This window comes from Callionymus lyra, chromosome 11, assembly GCF_982586985.1.
Source record: "Callionymus lyra chromosome 11, fCalLyr1.hap1.1, whole genome shotgun sequence".
In the NCBI taxonomy this organism is placed as follows: domain Eukaryota; kingdom Metazoa; phylum Chordata; class Actinopteri; order Syngnathiformes; family Callionymidae; genus Callionymus; species Callionymus lyra.
Genome location: NC_141828.1, coordinates 3,819,851 through 3,832,524, shown reverse-complemented (window position 1 = coordinate 3,832,524; position 12,674 = coordinate 3,819,851). Strand labels below are relative to the sequence as shown.

Genomic DNA, 12,674 nt, shown 5'->3' with positions numbered 1-12,674 from the left:
ATGAAACTTCATCAGAGACACAACATGAAACTTCATCAGAGACACAACATTAAGCTTCATCAGAGACAACATGAAACTTCATCAGAGACACAACGTGAAGCTTCATCAGAGACACAACATGAAGCTTCATCAGAGACACAACATGAAGCTTCATCAGAGACAACATGAAGCTTCATCAGAGACACAACATTAAGCTTCATCAGAGACACAACATGAAGCTTCATCAGAGACAACATGAAACTTCATCAGAGACACAACGTGAAGCTTCATCAGAGACACAACATGAAGCTTCATCAGAGACACAACATGAAGCTTCATCAGAGACACAACATGAAGCTTCATCAGAGACACAACATGAAGCTTCATCAGAGACACAACATGAAGCTTCATCGGAGACACAACATGAAGCTTCATCGGAGACACAACATGAAGCTTCATCAGAGACACAACATGAAGCTTCATCAGAGACACAACATGAAGCTTCATCAGAGACACAACATGAAGCTTCATCAGAGACACAACATGAAGCTTCATCAGAGACACAACATGAAGCTTCATCAGAGACACAACATGAAGCTTCATCAGAGACACAACATGAAGCTTCATCAGAGACACAACATGAAGCTTCATCAGAGACACAACATGAAGCTTCATCAGAGACACAACATGAAGCTTCATCAGAGACACAATACGAAGCTTCATCAGAGACACAACATGAAGCTTCATCAGAGACACAACATGAAGCTTCATCAGAGACACAACACGAAGCTTCATCAGAGACACAACATTAAGCTTCATCAGAGACAACATGAAACTTCATCAGAGACACAACGTGAAGCTTCATCAGAGACACAACATGAAGCTTCATCAGAGACACAACATGAAGCTTCATCAGAGACACAACATGAAGCTTCATCAGAGACACAACATGAAGCTTCATCGGAGACACAACATGAAGCTTCATCGGAGACACAACATGAAGCTTCATCGGAGACACAACATGAAGCTTCATCGGAGACACAACATGAAACTTCATCAGAGACACAACATTAAGCTTCATCAGAGACAACATGAAACTTCATCAGAGACACAACATGAAACTTCATCAGAGACACAACATTAAGCTTCATCAGAGACAACATGAAACTTCATCAGAGACACAACGTGAAGCTTCATCAGAGACACAACATGAAGCTTCATCAGAGACACAACATGAAGCTTCATCAGAGACAACATGAAGCTTCATCAGAGACACAACATTAAGCTTCATCAGAGACACAACATGAAGCTTCATCAGAGACAACATGAAACTTCATCAGAGACACAACATGAAGCTTCATCAGAGACACAACATGAAGCTTCATCAGAGACACAACATGAAGCTTCATCAGAGACACAACATGAAGCTTCATCAGAGACACAACATGAAGCTTCATCGGAGACACAACATGAAGCTTCATCGGAGACACAACATGAAGCTTCATCAGAGACACAACATGAAGCTTCATCAGAGACACAACATGAAGCTTCATCAGAGACACAACATGAAGCTTCATCAGAGACACAACATGAAGCTTCATCAGAGACACAACATGAAGCTTCATCAGAGACACAACATGAAGCTTCATCAGAGACACAACATGAAGCTTCATCAGAGACACAACATGAAGCTTCATCAGAGACACAACATGAAGCTTCATCAGAGACACAACATGAAGCTTCATCAGAGACACAATACGAAGCTTCATCAGAGACACAACATGAAGCTTCATCAGAGACACAACATGAAGCTTCATCAGAGACACAACACGAAGCTTCATCAGAGACACAACATTAAGCTTCATCAGAGACAACATGAAACTTCATCAGAGACACAACGTGAAGCTTCATCAGAGACACAACATGAAGCTTCATCAGAGACACAACATGAAGCTTCATCAGAGACACAACATGAAGCTTCATCAGAGACACAACATGAAGCTTCATCGGAGACACAACATGAAGCTTCATCGGAGACACAACATGAAGCTTCATCGGAGACACAACATGAAGCTTCATCGGAGACACAACATGAAGCTTCATCGGAGACACAACATGAAGCTTCATCAGAGACACAACATGAAGCTTCATCAGAGACACAACATGAAGCTTCATCAGAGACACAACATGAAGCTTCATCAGAGACACAACATGAAGCTTCATCAGAGACACAACATGAAGCTTCATCAGAGACACAACATGAAGCTTCATCAGAGACACAACATGAAGCTTCATCAGAGACACAACATGAAGCTTCATCAGAGACACAACATGAAGCTTCATCAGAGACACAATACGAAGCTTCATCAGAGACACAACATGAAGCTTCATCAGAGACACAACATGAAGCTTCATCAGAGACACAACACGAAGCTTCATCAGAGACACAACATTAAGCTTCATCAGAGACACAACATTAAGCTTCATCAGAGACACAACATGAAGCTTCATCAGAGACAACATGAAACTTCATCAGGGACACAACTTGAAGCTTCATCAGAGACACAACATGAAGCTTCTTTAGAGACACAACATGAAGCTTCATCAGAGACGACACAACATGAAGCTTCTTTAGAGACACAACATGAAGCTTCATCAGAGACACAACATGAAGCTTCATCAAAGACACAACGTGAAGCTTCATCAGAGACAACATGAAACTTCATCAGGGACACAACTTGAAGCTTCATCAGAGACACAACATGAAGCTTCATCAGAGACAAAACATGAAGCTTCATCAGAGACACAACATGAAGCTTCATCAGAGACAAAACATGAAGCTTCATCAGAGACACAACATGAAGCTTCATCAAAGACACAACGTGAAGCTTCATCAGAGACAACATGAAGCTTCATCAGGGACACAACTTGAAGCTTCATCAGAGACAAAACATGAAGCTTCATCAGAGACACAACATGAAGCTTCATCAGAGACAAAACATGAAGCTTCATCAGAGACACAACATGAAGCTTCATCAGAGACACAACATGAAGCTTCATCAGAGACAAAACATGAAGCTTCATCAGAGACACAACATGAAGCTTCATCAGAGACACAACATGAAACTTCATCAGAGACACAACTTGAAGCTTCATCAGAGACACAACATGAAGCTTCATCAGAGACACAACATGAAGCTTCATCAGAGACACAACACGAAGCTTCATCAGAGACACAACATGAAGCTTCATCAGAGACACAACATGAAGCTTCATCAGAGACACAACATGAAGCTTCATCAGAGACAACATGAAACTTCATCAGGGACACAACATGAAGTTTCATCAGAGACACAACACGAAGCTTCATCAGAGACACAACATGAAGCTTCATCAGAGACACAACATGAAGCTTCATCAGAGACACAACATGAAGCTTCATCAGAGACACAACATGAAGCTTCATCGGAGGCGACACAACTTTTCATTCAAGATGATCCAGGAGTTACAAACTTAAGTGTCAACAACAAACCTGGACCGACAGCAAAGATAACACGTCTGTCGACAAGTCTTCATATCAACATGTTCTTTTCTTTTGCCACCTCAGCTACACAACGACAAGTCAGAACACATTTAATGTGTCTTCGAAGTAACAGCATCGTGTGGAGCAACAACACGATGATTCACGACACTTCAGATCATCCCAGTTTATTAACGTGAGAAACAATCACTCGTGGAGAAGATTGTTCTCCCGTGGAGAAGAACATGAAGAACATGAGACTCAAGATGTTTTACAACATGGAGTCGTAAACGTAGCGACTCCAGCAGTTGTGAGAACACAATGTTGAAAAATAGATACACTAAGATGAAAGAAACACATGATAACGGGTGAAGGTTGAACACACGTCACTGATGTTCATGAAGCTCGTTGTTGATCCTAAATCATGGAGATCATTGAAGGATCACACGTGTGGACAGAAGATCTACCTGAGGACCTTAAGTTGTTCCTTGAACGGAGAACACGTCACATCTACTCTCGTGGTCGAGCAGTGATTGTTGGAAACATCTCTGGATCGTGAGTTCCATTTCATTTCCTGAAGAATTCCTGCTGGGAAATCATGACCTGCTTCTATAAATATGTCGAGTTTCCAGCATTAGCAGCGAAAACACAGCGACGAGTGCAGCTCGTGGACGAGAGTCAACCAGTGACTCATGTGGAGAAGATCGTTCAGAACATCACGACCTTCACAACAACTAGATATATATTACAAATAACTCAATTGTTATTTTCTTAGATGTCAGCAGAGGAAACACGTGAGGAAGACGATGAAGAACCGAAACACTTTAGATACGACTTCTGTACGAGTGCGAGTCGACATCTTTTCAACACATAAACCAGTGAGTTCATCGACGTGAAACAAAAGTGTATTTGTTATTGAACGTGTGCTTGTTATATCCACACAGTTTACACAGTGTCCCCTGCCTCTCACCCAGAGCGGCTGGGATTGGCTGCTGCTGCACAACACGCTGAAGAAATGAATGAGTTGAAACATGTGTGAACAAGTGTTGCATCAGCGACGCGCCGCAGGAAAGCATTATTACGAGAGAAAAGATAATGATGCAGAATAGTAGCTCCATTGTGTCGTCGCCTCCAAACACCTCAGACACAAACGTGACTCAATAACCTCCGATGATTGTGTAACAGGATTAGCTTCAGACACATGTATTGATATACAAACACACAGTTGTTGCTGTGTGTGCGTCTTGTTTCATTCATGTTGTGTAACAAACTCAAGATGGTTCTTGAAGAACGTGAAGGATCCACGGCTCTGATGGTTCTTGACAGAAGAACATTCATCAAACGTGTAGAAGAGAATGTTTGAGTGACACGTGAATCAATGAGTGACTTGATGTCAGGAAATAAGAAAACGTGTCTTTTTTTCCTTCACTGTTGCTTTTGTAAATCAATGGTTTCCAGATGAAATCACTTTGTCATGCAAATGAGTCTCTGTGGAAAGGGGCGGAGCTACAGCGGTTGCGCAACATGGTCGGTCTCTAAGTAATGAGTCAATAATTACGTGTTTAAGGCTGAAAGGATGAGATCGACTCAAGATTCTGCTTCTCAGACGTGAGACGTTTAGAAAGAAACATGATATTCTATTACTCAGCAGGAAGGAATGTTCGACATCAGCAGGAAGTACAAACAAGGCTCTGTGTCATAAATAATAATACGTCTGCAACAAACGTCTTTATGTCATAAACAATATAACATTTAAATCCAAATATCTTTATGTCATAAACAATATTATATTTACATCCAAATATCTTTGTCATAAACAATATTATATTTACATCCAAATATCTTTATGTCATAAACTATATTATATTTACATCCAAATATCTTTATGTCATAAACAATATTATATTTACATCCAAATATCTTTATGTCATAAACAATATTATATTTACATCCAAATATCTTTATGTCATAAACAATATTATATTTACATCCAAATATCTTTATGTCATAAACAATATTATATTTACATCCAAATATCTTTATGTCATAAACTATATTATATTTACATCCAAATATCTTTATGTCATAAACTATATTATATTTACATCCAAATATCTTTATGTCATAAACAATATTATATTTACATCCAAATATCTTTATGTCATAAACTATATTATATTTACATCCAAATATCTTTGTCATAAACTATATTATATTTACATCCAAATATCTTTATGTCATAAACTATATTATATTTACATCCAAATATCTTTATGTCATAAACTATATTATATTTACATCCAAATATCTTTATGTCATAAACAATATTATATTTACATCCAAATATCTTTATGTCATAAACAATATTATATTTACATCCAAATATCTTTATGTCTTAAACTATATTATATTTACATCCAAATATCTTTATGTCATAAACAATATTATATTTACATCCAAATATCTTTATGTCATAAACAATATTATATTTACATCCAAATATCTTTATGTCATAAACAATATTATATTTACATCCAAATATCTTTATGTCATAAACTATATTATATTTACATCCAAATATCTTTATGTCATAAACAATATTATATTTACATCCAAATATCTTTATGTCATAAACAATATTATATTTACAGCCAAATATCTTTATGTCATAAACAATATTATATTTACATCCAAATATCTTTATGTCATAAACAATATTATATTTACATCCAAATATCTTTATGTCATAAACTATATTATATTTACATCCAAATATCTTTATGTCATAAACAATATTATATTTACATCCAAATATCTTTATGTCATAAACAATATTATATTTACATCCAAATATCTTTATGTCATAAACTATATTATATTTACATCCAAATATCTTTATGTCATAAACAATATTATATTTACATCCAAATATCTTTATGTCATAAACTATATTATATTTACATCCAAATATCTTTATGTCATAAACAATATTATATTTACAGCCAAATATCTTTATGTCATAAACAATATTATATTTACATCCAAATATCTTTATGTCATAAACAATATTATATTTACATCCAAATATCTTTATGTCATAAACTATATTATATTTACATCCAAATATCTTTATGTCATAAACTATATTATATTTACATCCAAATATCTTTATGTCATAAACTATATTATATTTACATCCAAATATCTTTATGTCATAAACAATATTATATTTACATCCAAATATCTTTATGTCATAAACTATATTATATTTACATCCAAATATCTTTATGTCATAAACTATATTATATTTACATCCAAATATCTTTATGTCATAAACAATATTATATTTACATCCAAATATCTTTATGTCATAAACTATATTATATTTACATCCAAATATCTTTATGTCATAAACTATATTATATTTACATCCAAATATCTTTATGTCATAAACTATATTATATTTACATCCAAATATCTTTATGTCATAAACAATATTATATTTACATCCAAATATCTTTATGTCATAAACAAACGTTATTAAATCTCCATGAATGTGTCGAAACATCACGTGTTTAAAGGAGAGAAATAATAATCAAGTCACCGATCAAATACATAAGAGTCACAACTATTGCCTTCATTTTCACACATGTAACACATATGTGTGTAGCACAGTGGTGTGTGTGTGTAACACATATGTGTGTGTAGCACAGTGGTGTGTGTGTGTGTAGCACAGTGGTGTGTGTGTGTAACACAGTTGTGTGTGTGTGTAACACAGTGGTGTGTGTGTGTGTAACACAGTTGTGTGTGTGTGTAACACAGTTGTGTGTGTAACACAGTTGTGTGTGTGTGTAACACAGTTGTGTGTGTCTGTAACACAGTTGTGTGTGTGTGTAACACAGTTGTGTGTGTAACATGGAAGAGTTTCAACGGTTCTTTCAAGTTGTTGCTTAACATCGATGAACACATGGATGTTTGTGAATGTTTTTATATGTTTATATATGTTTACATATGTTTACATATGTTTATATATGTTTTAATATGTTTACATATATTTATATATGTTTATATATGTTTATATATGTTTGAATATGTTTACATATATTTATATATGTTTATATATGTTTACATATGTTTATATATCTTTATACATGTTTATAAATGTTTATATATGTTTATATATGTTTACATATGTTTATATATGTTTTAATATGTTTACATATATTTATATATGTTTATATATGTTTATATATGTTTTAATATGTTTACATATATTTATATATGTTTATATATGTATATATATGTTTACATATGTTTATATATCTTTATACATGTTTATAAATGTTTATATATGTTTATATATGTTTACATATGTTTATATATGTTTACATATGTTTATATATCTGTATATATGTTTATATATGTTTACATATGTTTATATATCTTTATATATGTTTATATATGTTTACATATGTTTATATATATTTATACATGTTTATATATGTTTATATATCTTTGTATATGTTTATATATGTTTACATATGTTTATATATATTTATACATGTTTATAAATGTGTATATATCTTTATATATGTTTATATATCTTTATATATGTTTACATATGTTTATATATCTTTATATATCTTTATATATCTTTATATATGTTTACATATGTTTATATATCTTTATATATGTTTATATATGTTTACATATGTTTATATGTATTTATACATGTTTATAAATGTTTATAAGGTAAGGTAAGGTAAAACTTTATATATGTTTACATATGTTATATATATGTATACATGTTTATAAATGTTTATAAGGTAAGGTAAGGTAAAACTTTATATATGTTTATATATGTTTACATATGTTTATATATATTTATACATGTTTATATACGTTTATATATGTTTATATATGTGTATATATGTGTATACATGTTTATATATGTTTATATATATTTATAAATGTTAATATATGTTTATAAATGTTTATATATGTTTATATAAGTTTCTATATGTTTATATATGTTTATATATGTGTATAAATGTTTATATATGTTTATATAAGTTTCTATATGTTTATATATGTGTATATATGTGTATAAATGTTTATATATGTTTATATAAGTTTCTATATGTTTACATATGTGTATATATGTTTACATATGTGTATATCTGTGTATAAATGTTCATACATGTATAAGTACAACATACATGTTCACACGTGACATCAGAAGGCTCACCTCTCCATGATTGACAGTTCTTCCGAGCGTGGAGTCCTCGGGCAGGAAGTAGAGTCTGGAGCTCGACAGCAGGACTTTAGAGGATCTTTCTTCCCACAGCAGCTGCAGCTCCGCCACACACACCGGGTCTGAGGGTCTGAGGCGGACCAGGAAGAAGTCTCCCAGAGACACCAGCCTGGTCCGGCTCTCCTGGAGGAACGAGAAGGCTTTGTAGAAGATGGAGGGTCCGTGGAAGCCGCAAGACGAGCCGACCCACTGTGGACACACACACACACACACACACACACTTAATACACACTTAATACACACTTAATACACACTTACTACACTCTTAACACACATCACGATACTCTCGGTCCGCGATATATCGCGATATATGGAGTCTATTCTTAGACTCAACGATGGACGAACGTTAACCAGCCTCGAGGGAAAGTTCTTCAGAGTCTGGAGGACAATATAGTCTGAGAAGCTCGAGCCTTCAGAACCTTCAGAACCTTCAGAACCTTCAGTGAAACTAAAACTAGAACCTTCAGTGAAGATAACGTGAGAACCTTCGGTACCTTGAGTGAGTTTAAAGCTAGAACCCTCAGTGAAGATAACGTGAGAACCTTCGGTACCTTGAGTGAGTTTAAAGCTAGAACCCTCAGTGAAGATAACGTGAGAACCTTCGGTACCTTGAGTGAGTTTAAAGCTAGAACCCTCAGTGAAGATAACGTGAGAACCTTCGGTACCTTGAGTGAGTTTAAAGCTAGAACCCTCAGTGAAGATAACGTGAGAACCTTCGGTACCTTGAGTGAGTTCGGCTCCATCTCGACGTTCTTCTCAAAAGATCCAAACGAGCTCGAGCTCAAACTTGCTGGCTTGAATGGATCGCTGCAGGTCCTGGAAGATAGCAACACATGTCGACAGCAAAAGAGGCTCCTTTAAGCCCAGAGTTGGTTTCGATTTGTCGCTTTCACAGCAGAAGACGTTTGTTCAGATGTCTGCGTGTGTTTGGTCTTCATCCCCGTGGATTGGACCCACGGAGCTATTTTTGGTGGCATTTTATTGCGCTGTCGTGGACCGACTGACAGCATATTATGACGTTTGCGAAAAATGCCGTCAACCGGAACAGCGACAACAAAAGCACTGCTGACACTTTACTCCTGGATTATTTCAATATAAATATCTTCCATTTTAATTCAACGACTAGGGAGATGTTTGCCAATATGACGCTTGTGGTAGTTATGCAGCTTCCAGGACAGCGCGAGCACATTTCTCCTATTAAAGAGAAAAAACAATTTTGTTGCAACAATTATTAAATCTTTAAAATGTAATTAAATGAGTATTTAATCAAATACATCATCAAATATGTTCTTACATCCATCATTAAATATTTCGACAAATATAGCAAACATATCCTTATTAAATATAATATATATTATTACTAAATATATCCTGAAATATTTATATATATATATGTGTACTTCTATACATATATTATGCATAATGATAATATTATTATGTATCTGATGATATTATTATGTATCTGATGATATTATTATATATCTGATGATATTATTATGTATCTGATGATATTATTATATATCTGATGATATTATTATATATCTGATGATATTATTATGTATCTGATGATATTATTATGTATCTGATGATATTATTGTGTACCTGATGATATTATTATATATCTGATGATATTATTATTTATCTGATGATATTATTATGTATCTGATGATATTATTATGTACCTGATGATATTATTATATAACTGATGATATTATTATATATCTGATGATATTATTATTTATCTGATGATATTATTATGTATCTGATGATATTATTATATAACTGATGATATTATTATATATCTGATGATATTATTATATATCTGATGATATTATTATGTATCTGATGATATTATTATATAACTGATGATATTATTATGTATCTGATGATATTATTATGTATCTGATGATATTATTATATAACTGATGATATTATTATATAACTGATGATATTATTATGTATCTGATGATATTATTATGTATCTGATGATATTATTATGTATCTGATGATATTATTATATAACTGATGATATTATTATGTACCTGATGATATTATTATATATCTGATGATATTATTATTTATCTGATGATATTATTATGTATCTGATGATATTATTATATAACTGATGATATTATCACAATTTATATCATTCAAAACACAACACGAAGTGATAATAGAGACATAGTAACATATTTATGCGTAAATGATGATAAATATCTTAATTTTCTTGAAGAAAGCGTCACATCATGACAACAAATGGTTTTATGATTCATGGTTAAATAGTTCCTTCGTGTTTGTTAGAATTAAAACAGTCAACATGAAACACGTTAGAATTATTTGGCACGTGTGTTGTTCTCGTCTCTCGTGTCCTAATGTTGTCACGTGTACAGATGCAGTACCTGCCGTGTCTACCTGGTGGCGCTGTTTCCCCGAGTGTTCGAGAGAACAGCCTGAACTCAGAGGGAAGGAAACATAATCTCGTGATCCAGCAGCTCTTTCTAGTAACATTACGCAATGCGCCTGTTCCAGAAATAAAGGTGCAGTTTAACAGTGTTTACATCCGTGGACTAGAATACACAGAATTAACGTTTATTTTGAAATGATTTATTTCATCTCATCTACACTTGTTTGATAATTATTTAACCCTAACAATCATCATTTGGATGTTGTTCCTCTTTATTTGTTGCAACATCATTTGAAATGAAACTATAATGAAGGTTAAATATCACAATGTTATGAGACGTTTCCTGGTAAACATTGAATGATTTCTCTGTCAAAGTCTTTGTCCTGCTGTGATGGAATGGAATGGAATGGAATGGAATGGAGCTCCAGTGTCACTTCTCAGTGTTTTGATCAGTGTTTTGATCAGTGTTTTGATCAGTGTGGAAACATGTTAATGGCAGCAGAACATTGACGTCTCTGGTTCATCAATGGATCCACGTCCAGAACCTCGTCCAGAACCTCGTCCAGAACCTCGTCCAGAACCTCCTCCAGAACCTCCTCCAGAACCGCGTCCAGAACTTCATCACATCAGCATCTGTAACTAATGATTTGATGCTTTCAAACCAAACCAGTACTGCTTCACTAGTTCAATTCAAATTACAAATCAATTTAACTAACTTTGTTTACTGCTATAATGTTGTCTGGGGTTTAGTTTTAATCAGGCAGTCCTGGGACCACAAGGTTCTCTGTTAGGGGTCCTACCAGAGATAGCAGTGCTGGATTAGTCTCACAAGAAGAAGCATTGAGTTGTGACATCAATGCAGAACGTTTGGAATTTTACTTTGTTGCCAACAAGTCTGTGGATGGAGAGCAAGAGATCTTCTACTGAGCATGTGGTGGAAAGTAAACGCGGAGAGAGTTGTGTCAGAACTCAGTGTCATTGTGAACGTTTCAAAGTTCCATCTAAAATCAGACCACATGGTCAAACAATTGCTTCATTCATGACAGAGTTGAGGAGGATGTCTGAACACTGTGGTTCTACTTCTTTTGGTGCTGCGCCCTCTAAAAGCTTCGCTATTGGATTATAAGGCAAGGTAAGGTAAGGTAAGGTAGAACTTTGTTGTTTTTTTCCAATAGCCACAGCAAATACAGCAATTTTTCACAAAAAATATATCAAAATAAAATAAGAACAAGAAAAAAGAGAAATAAAGATAAAGAACAAGATGATACAATCTAAGTCTAAAGATAAAGATAAAGAACATAGATCAAAGAAAAACAACAAAGACAAAGGATACAAAGACTAACATAGAACAGAACATCCAGATACTTTCACTTCTGCCCCCGAACTCAGAATTGTACAATTTAATAGCCCGAGGAATGAATCCTTGAGTCTATTAGTGTTGCATCATGGGAGGAGCA

At 34.0% G+C, this 12,674-nt stretch overlaps 1 protein-coding gene across 1 annotated transcript in view; it reads right to left on the bottom strand.

The window, feature by feature from the left end:
- The window catches only part of arid5b (AT-rich interaction domain 5B), a 110,487-nt gene extending 100,888 nt beyond the window's left edge, over positions 1–9,599 (bottom strand). The window contains exons 1-2 of the mRNA XM_087802531.1: positions 9,536–9,599; positions 8,748–9,002 (exon numbers count right to left, since the gene is read on the bottom strand). Of these exons, the coding sequence (XP_087658657.1) occupies positions 8,748–9,002; positions 9,536–9,556 (276 nt within the window). The 5' untranslated portion in view covers positions 9,557–9,599. The remainder of the gene's footprint in view (positions 1–8,747; positions 9,003–9,535) is intronic.
- Between the last annotated feature and the right edge of the window lie 3,075 nt (positions 9,600–12,674).